Raw genomic sequence first — 15,714 nt, forward strand, 5'->3', positions numbered from 1 at the left:
CAGTCTTCAAATACAACATCTTCAAAACGACATGTTCTGAGTTGAAACATGTTTTGGATCTAGAAAACTGCTGATCACAGGAGGGAAGTAATTGAAAACACCTGAACTTTACATACCACTTGTGTCATGTGTTTCTATTACAAATCTTTCAGGGAAATAGGTTGGGAGGAAAGTCTGTTAGGGGTGAGATCCCTTATTGGCCATAGTCACCAGAACCCTTCTTGTTGTATGTTTATACTCCCAATGTGAACATAATAATCATCACAAATGGAGAGACAGCTGGAAGAAATTATAAACCATGAAACAAGTTAACTTTTATTGTACATTCTTACATTCTCTGCTAGTCTTTTCAAAACATCATGACTACCCAGTTTCTATGGTAACCATGAAAAAGAACAACTACATATGTTAACCAACACATGATTCAAAGACAACACTTAATGGCACAAAGAGGCATACAGGTTGATTGACAGTTTCCCCCAAATGTACCAGTCTATCCCTGAATATCTCAAGAATGAAGAGCTAATGTGATCTGGACAGCCCAGCAGCTAGAAAATATTCTGCATCATCACACAGGTACTTATGTGAATCTCTTTTATATTAGAATAAAATGTACATGATAAATTATTTTGTCAAGCAATGGATGTCTTGTTAGATGCTTTAAATTGGAAGATGACTTCTTTTTTTCATCTTGGAAATGCTAGTCAGATTTTATTAGAGGCTTTTTAAAAACTCATTTTAATTATTTTCAAATGTTCAGTTCAATGGCATTAAGTACTTTCGTAATGTTGGGCAACCATCACCTATTTCCAGGATTTGTTTTTGTCATCCCAGTGTGCACATGATGCACTAATTTCCCACTCTTCCTGCTGCCCCACATCCCTGGCAAACTCTATCATGGTTCCTATCTCTATAAATTTTCTTATTGAGATAAGTAAAAGCATACAATATTTGAGTTTTTTGTGTGTGTCTGGCTTATTTCATTGAGCATAAAGTTTTCAAGATTTATCCATGTTGTAGTATGTATTAGAATTTCATTCTTTAGGTTTGAATAACATTCCTTGCAATGTAGTCCATATTTCAAAAGGTCCACTCATCTGAAGATGGACCCTCAGATTGGTTTTACCTTGTGTTTATTGTGAATAATACTCTGCGAACATTAGTGTCCACATATTTGTTAGAATCCCTTGACATATCTTTTTAAGTAAGTAATTTTTTAGCTCTTGATAGTTGGAAAAAATGAACCATAAAACTCAGTGAGTTTCTATTCGTGGTCAATACTAACAAAGTTTTGGGTTATTTTACTTTTTATTTTTTAAAGCAGATATCTGGGGAAAAATTTTCACTCTGTCTTCCTTCTCATATCACAAGATAGCAGGCACCCCATCTTCCTGCATATGCTATACAAATACACATAAATCAATTTAAAAGGGGTATCTTCTCAGAATCGGAAGCAATCATACTTTCTGACTACATACAGGATCAAAGTTAATAATTGAATATTCCATTATTTTTTCAACTTCCACACTATAGATAGGCCTAGAATAAGATAGCTATAGAATAAAGAAAAAATAATGGTTAAAAAATAGTTCCATCACCAACCCAGATGCCCTTCAATAGACGAATGGATTAAAAAAATGTGGCATTTATACACAATGGAGTATTACTCTGCATTAAAAAATGACAAAATCATAGAATTTGCAGGGAAATGGATGGCACTAGAGCAGATTATGCTAAGTGAAGCTAGCCAATCCCTAAAAAACAAATGCCAAATGTCTTCTTTGATATAAGGAGAGTAACTAAGAACAGAGTAGGGACGAAGAACATGAGAAGAAGATTAACTTTAAACTGGGATGAGAGGTGGGAGGGAAAGGGAGAGAGAAGGGAAATTGCATGGAAATGGAAGGAGACCCTCAGGGTTATACAAAATTTCATACAAGAGGAAGTGAGGGGAAAGGGGAAAATAATACAAGGGGGAGAAATGAATGACAGTAGAGGGGGTAGATAGAGAAGAGGGGAGGGGAGGGGAGGGGNAGAAGAGGGGAGGGGAGGGGAAGGGGTGGGGATAGTAGAGGATAGGAAAGGCAGCAGAATACAACAGACACTAGTATGGCAATATGTAAATCAATGGATGTGTAACTGATGTGATTCTGCAATCTGTATACGGGGTAAAAATGGGAGTTCATAACCCACTTGAATCAAAGTGTGAAATATGATATATCAAGAACTATGTAATGTTTTGAACAACCAACAATGAAAAAAAAATAAAAAAAAATAGGCACTCAAAAAAAAATAAAAAAAAAATAGTTCCATCCCATTATTTGATTAAAATATTTTTTGTTCCTTTCTCATTTCCCATCTGTGGGATTTTTTTTATCTGGTATTATAAGATGGAAGGTGACACTGTTTTGGCTGAATTTGAGATAACTGTGGAAAGGTTAACAAAGTTCCAATTTGTTACTCCATAGAAGTTTCACTCATTGTAGAGATTATCCATGTTGTAGTATGTATTAGAATTTCACTCATTGTTAGTCTCTAAGAATTAGAAAGCTGAACTAATCCACACTTCAATGAGATAGTTTCCAATTGTATAGAATATCTGGGCACAAGACTCATAATTCCTGATACACTACGCATTGGAAAATGCACCTGTAGAAATAGCAGAAGTTGTAGATCTAACAGTTGGACAGGGTATAAAAGACTAAAATTACATGGTAAGCTTCATGTGAACAAAATGAAGACCATTCTGGTTTGCTTTTGATCAATGATCTTGTTCTCAACTGCTTAGAAAAACAAACTAACTTTACCTCCCTTCTTTAAAAAATGATCACATTTCTTATCTTTTCTGAAACAAATCATTTTCTTGCTGGCTGCTGGCTACCTCTCTTGCATGATGAAGGCTGGCTGTGACATGCCAGGTATCCTCTTGGTGTCCTGAACAAAAATAAAATAATAAAACAAAATGACAACATGGCGAAATACATTTCAGAATGGCAATATACTGAAATTGTTATAGCAATGTAAAGTTCAGATGTGTACAGTCCATTCACATTAATCTTAAATTTCAGACTTGGAATTAGCAGTTCTTTAGCTTATAAATGGATGCAGGACAATCACAGAAGAGAGGGAATTATTTCTGTGACATCTGAACTTTTGCCAAGGTAAAAGGATTTTTTTTTTTCCTCCTGCTAACTCAACTCTGTAACATGTGCACTTGTTTAGGTTATGGTTTTCACAATGGTTAATGATAGATGGGGCTTTTTGACTCCTAAGGGACTTGGCTGTTTCATTAGGTGGTTGTGAATACTGTTTGTTTCTGGTCTTTAATATGAAGATCAAAATGGTTCTGAGGTAACCAGTTTAGTCGCAACACATTTCTTTTTTGGTATTGGGGAATGAACTCAGGAGCACTTAACCACTGAGCCACCTCTCCAGCCCTTTTTTGTATTTTATTTAGAGACAGGGTTGCTTAGGGCCTTGCTAAATTGCTGAGGCTGGCTTTGAACACACAATGATCCTGCCTCAGCTCCTGAGCTGCGGGGAATACAGGCGTGCACCACCATGCCCAGCAGTAACTCATTTTTTAATGTTCATGTTTTTCATTTCCATTTTGGTAGTACTTGAGTAGTACCTAATTATCTTTTCCTTTAAAGATCTAAGTAAAATGTACCCTAAACCTGGAGAAACCAAGTAACATACTTAAAGTGTAATAGAATAAAAGGTAGCTTTGTTTTTCTATGTGCAGTTGGCTTGAGGCGTCTGTTGAAGTCTTAGCAGGAGGCCTCACACCTGAGAGGTCTGTGTTCTGTACCTCCTCTACAGAAGTGGAACTGGAAACATTGGCTACTGTGCTTAGTTTTCTTGAAATTATGGAATGTTTTTTAGTAGCACAGTGTGGAGCCTGGACTTCAGGACTCTTGATTCTTCCCATTAAATCAAACCGCGACATAGTAAGGGTGAAGCTGGGAGGTCAAGAACAAGGAAGGCAACAAACTTGGAAAGAAGATGGTTGCAGAAAACAAATATTGATGATATTCCACGTGACTAAAGAATTTTGAACATTGATACATTACTTTGGGGACTGAGAGGAGTAAAAATGTTATTACTGCAGAGATTGAAACAATATACTACGAAGTATAGATAGAAAACACCAGAAAATGTGAACATTAGGCTTTCAAAATTCCTTTAGCAAAGAATATTTAATATTAATCCCTCATCTTGGGCTGCTAAATTCTGTCTTCTCATTCATAAAACCTGGGCCCAGGAGAAATTTTAATGGAAAGTTCTTGTCAAGGTCCCCAGGCAGAGTTCTTGAATTTTCAAAAGAAGATCCTATGTTTGGACTTCTTGATATGGACCATTCAGAACAGTAAAGATGTGTGATTATGGCTCAGTTCACCAAAGGACTCCATCATCACTACTTCATTAGGAGTGTCTAATACAATGTACAGGAGTTCCTTGTTATGCATGAGTTTGCCATGGATATAATATCCTGTGTTATCAAGGTTTAGTACTTTCTATAGGTTCTAAACAATTGCAGACTCTTCAGGACAGAGCTGTTGATGTATAACAAGACCCAGTTCTTTTCCTTCTTTCTTTTTATTCTCTATCCTACCATCCTCAGTGTCTCCCAGTGATTCTGAGTGTTCATATGGCAGGTGGCAGCCACAAAGGATAATTTCCTGGCTTTCTCAGTGTTTTCTAAATTGTGGAAAGTTTTTTTTCTCCCTACAAAATTGTGTAACATCACCCACTTACACTGCCCATTAGTCACACAATAGAACTCCCACACATTCTGAGCAAAGTACTGAGTAAAGAAAGCATTTAAGAGCTCTGACTCTGACTACACTGTGTGTTTTTAATCAGTTGTTGCATAGAAACATGATTAGCAAAGACCCCTGAGATTGAACTTTGATTTGCCTGTGTTTTGGCATTCTGTTAGGTTAGCAATTTTGGAAGTAAGACCTAAATATTTTTTTGCAGTATAGAGCAGGCTTTAAATTCTCATAGTGGCCAACTCCTCTCATGATGAAAATGTTTTTCTAGTGTCACTTCTAAGTGTGTGGTGTTTTCTCCTTTCAGATAGGTTGGAAATGGGGCAATAAAACAATCTTTAAACTTAATTGGCAGAAGGGTGTGTAAGAACATCAGCTTTAGGCTGAGATTCTAGCCTTAATTGTGCTATTTACTATGTAAGTGGCTTTAGGTAAATTACTTAATCTCTCTGAGCTATAGTTTCTTCAGCCCTAGACTGGAGATGAGGTCAGAACTGCCTAACCTCGTAGGCACAAATGAGATGATGTGAAAACAGTGACATTCTGTACAAGTGTGTAGCATTACAAGTTGCCAGGGAATGCTCATGAATGCCTACAAGAACTGAACCAATGATGGCTTTGTCTCTGAACAGATATGCCAGTCTCAGGAGCTGAGTGCAATTGATAATTGATTCATTGATGGATAGATAGCTAAAATGAATAAAAAAAGAACGTTTGCCCCTGGGGAAGCTTCAGAACTATTCCGAGGGCACATTGATGGTCAATCCTAAAGGTACTTCTTAGAGTGGGGTGGAGAAGACAAAAGGTATCTAAAAATACCTAGAACTTTTCAAAACAGAGAGTATACAAAAAGTAATCAAATCTACCAAAGAATCTGCACGAGAGAGAATCAAAGAACATATCTGTGACCATCACAGTTAAGCAAAGTAATAACTTTGCATGATTAAGAAAGGCTAAACACTTTGCCAAAAATATATTATTCAATATCAAATTAGATGATTCAGAACACTTTTTTTCCCCAACCCAAACAAACAAATGCTTGTTTTTGTTTATAATAAAATGCCCCCTTTTCAATTCATCTGCAAGTTCACTATTCAGTAGGATTTTCTTCTGGCTACAGAGAGTGAAGGGTGACTGGATGGTAGAAGTGCTGGTTGCTAATGCCTGTGCAGATTTCACATCCTACCCTCTGCGTTTCAACTGCATCCTACTAAGGATTGTGGCAACTGGAGGAAATACCAGTGGAGACAGAATTCAAGACCTTTGGGAACAAGAATTATATCACCGGAAGACAAGGCTGGATTCTCCAACTTTTTGGAGTTTAAATACTTTTTGGAGTTTAAAATACTTTTTGGAGTAATTTAGTTTTGGTTTTGTGGTTAGTAACTGGTTGATTTTAGTAACTTGTCTCTTGAGTTCTTAAGTGGAATTATTGAAATAAGTTCCTTTACAAGCCCAGTGGCCTTTAAGAAACAAAGAAATCTTTCGAGTAGGGAGTTTTATAGGTTAGATATGAGGTATCCCCCAGAAATCTCATGTGTGAGATAATGCAAAAATGTTCAGAAGTGACATGACTGGGTTATGAGAGCCTTAATCGACACAGTGGGTAAACCACAGATAAGGATTAACTGGGTGGTAAACACATACAGGAAGTGGCTAGATGAAGTAGGTCACTGAGGGTGTGTTTTTTGGGGTTTATATTTTGTCCTTGGTTAGTGAAGCTCTTTCTCTGCTTCCTGACAGTCGTGAGCTGAGCTGCTTTCCACCACATTCTTCTACCGTGATGTATAATCTCACTTCAGGCCCAGAGCTATGGAGTCTTCTGACTATGGACTGAACAAAAATAAAATTTTTCTCCTCTAACTTGTTCTTTTCAGGTCTTTTGGTCACAGTGATGAGAAAGCTAACTAAAACAGGAACTAAAATGACCATAGGAACTAAAATGTACTGTTATAGTAGCAGAGCTGTTATTGAGTATTAGAAATTACTGTAGATTTCAGTGTTCATAAAGTATCCACCAACAAGGATAGGACAAGGGTCTGGGGCAGGAAGTAAGAGGTGACATGTCCTTGTTTCCCATTCTTAGAAAGTTTATCATTCAACAGGAAGATAAAAACAGATAAAAACCTAAAACGGGTGTTGTGGCCATCACATCTTTAGGAAGTAGGAAGTTCAAGGATTTGATGTTATAGGAGTGAGGAGAGTGAGCTTGTTAAGAGTAAGTGACCTCTGGAAGAACATAAGATGAGGACTAGGGGAAATCTAGGGAGGGACAGGTGAAGGCAATTGAACGGTTCAGCCATCAGAGAAAACCTAAAAAGTTGGTACACACAGGAAGGTGGCTGTAGGGACACAAGAGACCATTAGTTGTGTGGAGAAGTAAAGTCAATATTAACAAGCTAGAGTTTGGGTGGCAGTAGTTTCAGTCTTAAGCCAGGGAATAATCCAAAAGTCAGAAAAAAAGAGCAGGAAAACCATAGCCCACTCATGAATATGTCCTAGAGAAGAACACTGACTGTAAGGATTCCTTGGCTGAAAAATCATCTCGTCATCAGCGTTTGCAAGAATATGAACATAATCACTTAAAAAGCAGAAAACTGCATTTGTTGGGATCTTCCCCAATTACCTAGTAGTTGATATGACCATGAAAAAGTTGATGCAACATAAGAAGTGACGGATTAAGTGATATAAGGTGAACTGGCAACTGAGTAGAGGCAGAGCTCCTCAGCTTCTTCTCATCACCATGTAAACAATATACAACCACAGGGCATCGGCAGTGTCTTCAGGCAGAAAAGCTTCTGTTATATAATTACAAGTCTATTGACCATAGGAACTAAAATGAACTGTTATATTTGCAGAGTTGCAGAGTTATTGAGTATTAGAAATCACTGTAGATTTCAGTGTTCATTATGTATCCACCAACAAGGACAGGACAAGGGTCTGGGGCAGAAAGTAAGAGGTGACATGTCCTTGTTTCCCGTTCTTAGAAAGTTTATCATTCAACAGGAAGATAAATGGCCCCAAAAGTATTTAACTGGAAATTAGTAACTGCAAGATAAATAAGAACAATCCATGTTCTGATGACTTTTAAAGACATTTCTGTAAATTATTTGTCTTCTTATCTTTCTGCCGAGAAAGTAAATTTGCAATACCATTACTTACCTTTAAAGTTTGAGTTGGTTGTTTATTGCTTTTGTAACTTAGATTTCCTTTTTTTCTTGGTCCCTAAAAATATGGAGGGAAGGACAAAAGTTCAGTCCACTATTCCAAGCACTGGCATTTCACACTAAAACAAATCCTAAACATAGGAATTTTCCTTCATTTGAAAAGAAATCCATGGTTTGAGGATCATATTTAATGGAATCTTGAACCAAGTAGCTTGAAAACTACTTGGAAAATATCATTTATTATTAAGTCCAAGTTTTCAGTGAATCATTTAAAAATAATTTTAAAAATATATTTTAAGACATAATTAATGAAAATCTTGAGGAGAAAATGTCCATCTGGAAGATCTGTATCTATATCTATATAAACAAGAGGTTTGTAGAATAATCTGACCAGCCTATAAAATTCCTGAAATGCTTTCTACACTTAGACCTACCATAATAGCATAGGAGTTAGGGAAGGGAGGTGGAGGAATCGGGCTGACTTATAAGGGATCCATAAAGAATTCAATGGACAGAAGGGGATGCTGTCTCACCTGCCATTTTTAGTCAACTCTACCCTGGTGGGCAAAGTGACTAATGTGATGGTCTTCCTCACTCCCATATATAGTGGTCCCTGGGTATCCATGGGGATTGGTTCCAGTTCCCCCTGTCCCCATCCCCAGAGATGCTCAAGTCCCTTATATAAAATGGTATAGCATTTGCTTATAATCCCCACACACATCTTCCTGTACACTTAATCATTTATAGATTGATTATAAAATACATAATAATGTGTAAATGCTTTGTAAATAATAGTTGTACTTTGTTGTTTAGGGAATAATGACAAGAAAAATGCCTGTACATGTTCAATAGAGATGCATTTTTTTTCAGAATATTTTTGATCTACTGTTGGTCATATCTGTGGATGCTGAAACTACAGATATGGAAGGATTATTTTACTTAAGTAGGGATTAAAAGGATTTTGTATAAATATAACTTTCACAGCTGGGAGTAGTGGCACATGCCTGTAATCATAGCTACTTAGGAGGCTGAGGCAGGAGTATTCCCCTTGCAGGCCAGTTTGGTCAACTTAGCAAGACCCTATTCTCAGGGATGCAACTCAGTGATAGAATGTCCCTGGCTTAAGTCTCCAGAATCTATCTCTCTTCTCTCTCTCTCTCTCTCTCTCTCTCTCTCTCCATATATATTTATATATTTACATACACACACATACTACACACATGCACCACATGTAGTTTTTACATATGAAACTAGTATATCAAACTGAAATAGTGTTTAATTGAATGACCCTAATTTCAGATTACTGCTAAATCAGATATGAGCTCTTATATTATTCTTATAAAATAAAAGACAAGAAAGCAAAATAATATTCTAAGTACAGATAACAATTAGCTACTTTGGAAAAACCAAAACCAAAGCAGAACTAGTTCCTCAGCACTCCTAACCCTTTATTTTTCTATGCAAACTTGGTATTATCAAGTTAAATTGTCACGGTTTGATTACAAAGAAAGATCATCTGAAAGCCACATGTGAAAATGTGATCTGCAAGGAAGATTAACGATAACTTGGTGTTTTTGGTTGACAGTCATTTGCTTAGCCCCCTAATAGGTTCCTTAATCTAATGAATCAGGATTGTCTTTCGTATTTACAGTATAAACTTTCTGAATAGGAAGTTATGAATCTGGAATATAAACAGGATTCTCAGATATTTTCCTTACCTAGGAAGTGGTTAGATACAAGAAGAGTGGGGCTCATTACTTCTCGTCTTCCAGAGCAATTTGTTGGCATAAAATACACCTTGTAAATATTTTATGTATGTCCTTCCAGACAGAGTAGCCTGAGGATGAGGGTTTTGAATTGCACCCTGAAATCACGTTCCTCAAGAAACAAAGTGCTATAGAGCTGATAACATTTATTTAAAATTCTCATCTATAAGTTCTTGAAGTTTAATGACAGGATTATCAGTAGTAATACTATTTATCTATTTAAATTCAGTGGATGATGGCAATTTATTAGGTAATTTGGACCTGAAATATTTAGCATCTAGCTAATTTAATCTCAGTACTCTGATTTCCTGAAATAGTATTTTTTAATTGTGTGAGGAAATGGATAATTAATGCATATATTTCCATAAATGAAGCTACAATCTTTCATAATGAAAGGGCAATTTAAAGTACTCATTTTGTAACAGTGAATTTTTTTTTATTTGGACATGACATTACCTCATTATTTTGTTATTAGGACTTCTAACTTGGAATTCTTTATTAGGTTGTTAAAGAAACATTTCAGTCAGAAAAAGAAGCACATAAATGATGTTCTCACTTGTCTGTTCTTTAAAAAATAGTGATGTAGAAATATAATGATGTTCAATCTAAATTATCTGAAAGCAACAGAAGAGGAAAGCCGTTATCTTCAAATACAAGATGTAACAAAATTTTCCTTCACATGGAAGTTCCTAATTTTTGGGACCATTATTTGATAATGGAACATGGGCAGAACTTGTTGGCATTTTGAAATGTTCCCTCAAGTTATTATTTTCTATTCAATTTGAGAGTAAGCAGTCCAAATAATTATTCTTTTCTGGTCCACAGAATAGTCAGATGCTTGTGTTTTGTTTTGTTAAAAAATTTCTATATAGTGATTCAAACAATTTCAAGTTATTGAATAATAATGCCATATATACAAATATAATATTGGCTAATATTCTGCCAAGTCATAGAAATATGATATTAGACATTCCAAATTCCTCTTTTGAAAAAAAAATTAAACTATGAAATACGAACAGGGACGAACAGAACAGATACTGACCTGAAGACAAAATTTATATCAAACCTGTATTGGAAGTAATTTCTTTTCTTTCTTTTTTTTTTTGTCTTGTTTTGTAGTACTGGGGGTTGAACCCAGGGTGCTTTACCACTGAGTTAGGTTGATAAGGCTGGCCTTGAGCTTGTGATCTTCCTACCTTAGCTTCCCAAGTAGCTTGGATTACAGACAAGTGTCATCACACCTGACAATTTCTTATGGAAAAAAAAATACTGTGATCTCAAGATAGAAAAGCCAGATCCATTGAAGTGTAATGAGCAATTGTCCACAGTCCGATTTAAATAAATTTCCATAATTGTTATCTTAATATAGAGCTTACACTGATGAGATACACCCTCATTTCATTCCTGTGTTAGGCTATCTATGTTCTAGTTTCATTGATTTTCTAACAGGTTGGCTTTTGCAATGGGGTTCTGTAACCTTCAGAAACAAAGAGAAATGATTATAATTATTACTATAATAACATCTACACTGAAGTTAGGAGTGCTGTAGGGTCTCCAATTAAAACAAATCCCACTGCACTGTACAACATGGATCACAGATGATAGGCGAATGCATTAAAAGTGTGCAGTAAAGTGCATTCAGTAATCGACTCTAATGTCTGTCTAATACTATTTTCAGACTCATTTCTTCCATAACCTGAGGTACAGAAGGAGACTGACAAAGTTGTCCAAGATCTGCAAACTAATTTCTGTAAGAAAGCCTGTGCTTCTGGGTCTAGGAACAAAACTGTCAGTACTGGGCAAACATATCAGCTTTGGGAAAGGGCCCAATCCTTCCTTAGTGTGGTTCTTTTCATGTTGCACTCAGTGCCAGGCCTTTGTGCTCAACTAGCTCCAGGTGCATACTTTTCTACCAAAATGTCTGTCTTGTCTATCTTTTCAAATTTTATTATGAAAAATTTCAAACACACAGAAAATATCAATGAATAATACAACCATATTTGTATATTTAACACCCATATTCAGCCATTAATATTTTACCATATTCACATTATATGTCTGTACTTACACACCAACCCATTAGTAAGTATGTAAAAATTTCTGTATGAATCTAAGAACAACCAACATGCAATTAACACACCTAACAAAACAATAACTCGATGTCTAATGCTCATTTTATATTTAAATTTACCTAATTGTCTTAAAAACGTCTGTTCTAACTGTGATTTTTGCTTTCTTTTTAACCAGGAGCCTATTAAGTGAAACTAAATCTTAAGTGGCAGCAATGTTGTGTGGGCCATCTGGCTCAGATACAATGATCCAACTTAACAATGGCTTAAACAAGATTGTTTCTCTCTCATTTAACATCCTGGAGATGTGCCAAAACAGGGCACTTAAGGTGGCTCTTCTGTCCTCAACACATGGCTTCATCTCTGAGTTGAAGAAGGCAGCTCCAGACCCTGCTATCATTGCCACAGAGAAAACACAGGGGAGCTAAAACTCCAAGAACATGATCCAGATGTTGCATACAAAATTTCTATCCACATTCCATCATATAGAATGTTGGCACATGGTTCTGCTAGCTGCAGCAGAGGTGAGAAAAACAGTTTTTATTCTTGGTGTCCATGTGTCCAGGTTTTCCTTGGCCTCTGGGTCCTGTGCCTAAACAAACAATGGTTTGGGGGCACCAATTAGCCATCTCTACCACAAGGTATTCCTGGAAATGGCAGAACTATATGACAAACTATATTATAATGAACTCCTAATACATTGTAATGCAGTAATAGATTTATTCTATTCTCCTCCTACACTAAATAAGTTTCATATCATTAATGTTTGTTTTGAGCGATTTTAATCAATGTACTTCTTTCTTGTCAGGGTATAAGCTATCAGTGCTTACTACTATAACAATGCTTTCTTCCTTTTCTCTTTTTGTCATCAAAAATTTAAAAATAATTTTTAAGTATAACATACATGCAAGAAGGTTCACAAATCATGATTGCACAGCATTTTGAAAACATGACATGTACTAGTAAATACTACTCAGATCAGGAAATGAAGCACTGTCAATATTCTAGATGCACTGTCTGGTACCTTTCAAGTACTCCTTCTTTTTTTTGGAGATGATTACTATTCTGGTCTCTGACACCATGGTTCAGTTTTGTATGTTTCTGAATTTCACATACATGGGATTACTCAATACACATTCCTTTCAGTATGACATCTGTTACTCGAAATTATGCCCATGAACTTCATTGACATTCTTGCATGTAGCAATAGTTCATTCATTTTCATTATGTATAAATAATTTATAATTTATCCATTATATTGTTGATGAACAATGGATTGCTTCTAGTTTTAGTGTATTGCAAATACAGTTGCTTTGACCATTATTGTGTCTTTTGGCATTGTGTTCTTCTCATCCAGGTTTTTGTTTTTGTTTTTAAATTACGATCATCTACTGAACCTCATAGACCCTCTCCCTGGAGGTGGGTTGGGGGGAATCCTGTAGGCACACATTTTTTACTAAGTTTAACAGGTTCATGGACTTCTGGGGGAATACATTCCCAGATCCCAGGTTAATAACACCAACTCAAAAAGCTTTATTTATGGGACTTTATGATAGAAAGTGAATCAGAATTTGGGATTAATACTGTTGTTTTGGGAAAAGATGGGTATTTTTAGTACAGCATAACTTGTAAGATGTATTTTTCTTGCTTGATGAAAAAATAAAATACATTTTTTCTCCAAGCTTCAAGAATCTTACATACTTATGCGGTCATGCTGTTCTTTTGATCCATTTGTTAGTTCAACAGATATTTATCAGGAACTGTGGAAGACGCTGAGCTACAGTAAATGTGATTGGTTTACAATACTTTTTTTTTTAAGAGCCTTGCTTGAAGATCTGAATCTGAAGGTTTTTAATCCTTATCAAAAAAAACACACACATTCCTTGCTCTCCAGTGGAATAAATATCCTTTTGATTTACCTGGGGCTGGATCAGGTCTGGTTGACTGACACCTGGGCTGTCTCTCCAAGTTGCTTCCAGTAGTGCATATGTTGTACGGGTCAATCAGGGGACAGTAAGGATGTGCAGGAACAGAGGGACTGTGGCCCCAAGGGCTTCTATTGGGGAAAAGACTCGGTGGGATTTCCTTTTCTCTGAGAAAGAAAATTATAAATTTAACCCAAAAGGTATGTTATGCTGTGGCACTAGTGTTGACAGTGTAATTAAAGTGAAAATATGCTTCAAAACCAAGAAAACATGGCTTTTCTAGACTTTGTAGGCAGAATATTTATTATACAACCAGAAATATTTGCATACAAATGAATGACATTCTGAACCTCTTGATCCAAGATTAAATGCCTAAGTGATATATATCTCTCTCTCCTCCTAAGCACTGCTAAAGACCTGGGGACAATCTCACCTCTTCACCCTGGCAGCATCCTTTCCCTGAATAACAGTGTGAAGGAAAAATTAAGTGGCTTGGTCTCAACATGACCCACTGAAGACTGTCAGCCTTCATTGCTACAAGTATAAAACTTCTCCCTCTGTTTTTATGATTCTCACATGGCTCCTATTCAAAACAGTTTCTTAACCATGGTTGACATATTACTTATTCATCACATATCTTTCACCCAGTCATTCCCATGTGTTCAGTTACTAATTTTTGGATCACCCAGTAGAACAAACAAAACAAAATATCCTTTACCTCTTAATAAAAGGTGGACTTTGTTCCACTAGACATGTTGAGGTATCTCCCTTAGATTGATCTTGGTTTTCTTTAGTTACTGCAGCTGCAGGTGTGGTCCACTGAAAAACATGCTTTCTGAATGTTGGAGTTACGACTGAACATCTGTCAAATTCAATGTCAGTCTCCAATTTTTCCCATGCTTGCTTCCAGTGAATAGGAGTGTACCAAGCAATAGCCTAATGAAAACGATTTATTAATAGTAAATGTTATTGGAATGATACATTTTTAATGTCACAGACTCAGTGCCATATAATTTATTTTTTAAAATAAGGTTTATTACGTATATTTGAAGTTTACAATATAATGTTATGGGATATGTATGGATAGTAAAATGGTTACCATCAGACAGCAAATTAACTATCATTTCATGTAATGGCTTTTTCTATGAAAACAGCAACTATATTTCACTTATTTAATACATTTTGTCCCATCATGCCATAAAACTATAGTATATAATTTATTATATAATTAATCTGTAAGGTAATTATAACGATATAAAATACAGTATTATTTATATAATATATAAGCTATAAGTTATCATTTTCAACATATTTTAATGTATCTGTCAAATTCATTGAAGTATTTTCAGAATTGAAAACTTGGGATTTAATAATGGGTTAACAAAAATAACATTACAAATAAATACAAGTTTACTGTAGTCCTCATGTTTTATATTAAATCTCTTGATTTTTTCATCCTATATATATTCTTTAATTTATATTTTATATTCTTTATATTCTTTGATTTATCTCTCCCCCTGGTAACTAGAATCCATCCGTGTGTGGCAAATGACAAGATCCTTTTTTTTAAGGCTGAATAATATTCCTCTGTGTGTGTATGTGTGTGATATTTTCTTCATCTATTTGTTAAGGGGCATTTGTTTCCATATCTTGGTATTATGAATAGTTCTGCAATAAACATGGAGTGTAGATAACTTATTAAGTGGTGATTGCATGTCCTTTGGGTATACATCTGGAAGAGGGATTGCTGGGTCATGTGGTAGTTGGTTTTTAATTTCTAAAGGTACCTCCACACTATTTTCCATAATGGCGGTGCCAATCTACATTCCCACCAGCTGTGTAATAGGTTTCCCTTTTCCCACACCTTTACCAACATTAATCTCTTGCTTTTTGATAATAGTCACCTGTATAGGTGGAAGGTAGTATCTTATAGTGGTTATTAGTTGCATTTCCCTGATGGTTAGTGATGTGGAACACCTTTTCATAAATATATTGGGCACTTTTATGTCTTC

The 15,714-nt window shown here is 35.7% G+C and overlaps 1 protein-coding gene across 13 annotated transcripts in view; it reads right to left on the reverse strand.

The window, feature by feature from the left end:
- Positions 1-2,304: 2,304 nt before the first annotated feature.
- The window catches only part of Lmntd1 (lamin tail domain containing 1), a 319,597-nt gene continuing 306,187 nt past the window's right edge, over positions 2,305-15,714 (reverse strand). For all 13 annotated transcript variants that reach the window (XM_048787329.1, XM_048787336.1, XM_048787333.1 and 10 more), the window contains 4 exons: positions 14,421-14,638; positions 13,697-13,869; positions 7,938-8,000; positions 2,305-2,934 (listed from right to left, as the gene is read on the reverse strand). In XM_048787329.1, coding sequence (XP_048643286.1) covers positions 7,960-8,000; positions 13,697-13,869; positions 14,421-14,638 — 432 coding nt within the window. In that variant the 3' untranslated portion in view covers positions 2,305-2,934; positions 7,938-7,959. The remainder of the gene's footprint in view (positions 2,935-7,937; positions 8,001-13,696; positions 13,870-14,420; positions 14,639-15,714) is intronic.

This window comes from Marmota marmota, unplaced genomic scaffold, assembly GCF_001458135.2.
Source record: "Marmota marmota marmota unplaced genomic scaffold, marMar, whole genome shotgun sequence".
Classification (NCBI taxonomy): Eukaryota; Metazoa; Chordata; class Mammalia; order Rodentia; family Sciuridae; genus Marmota; species Marmota marmota.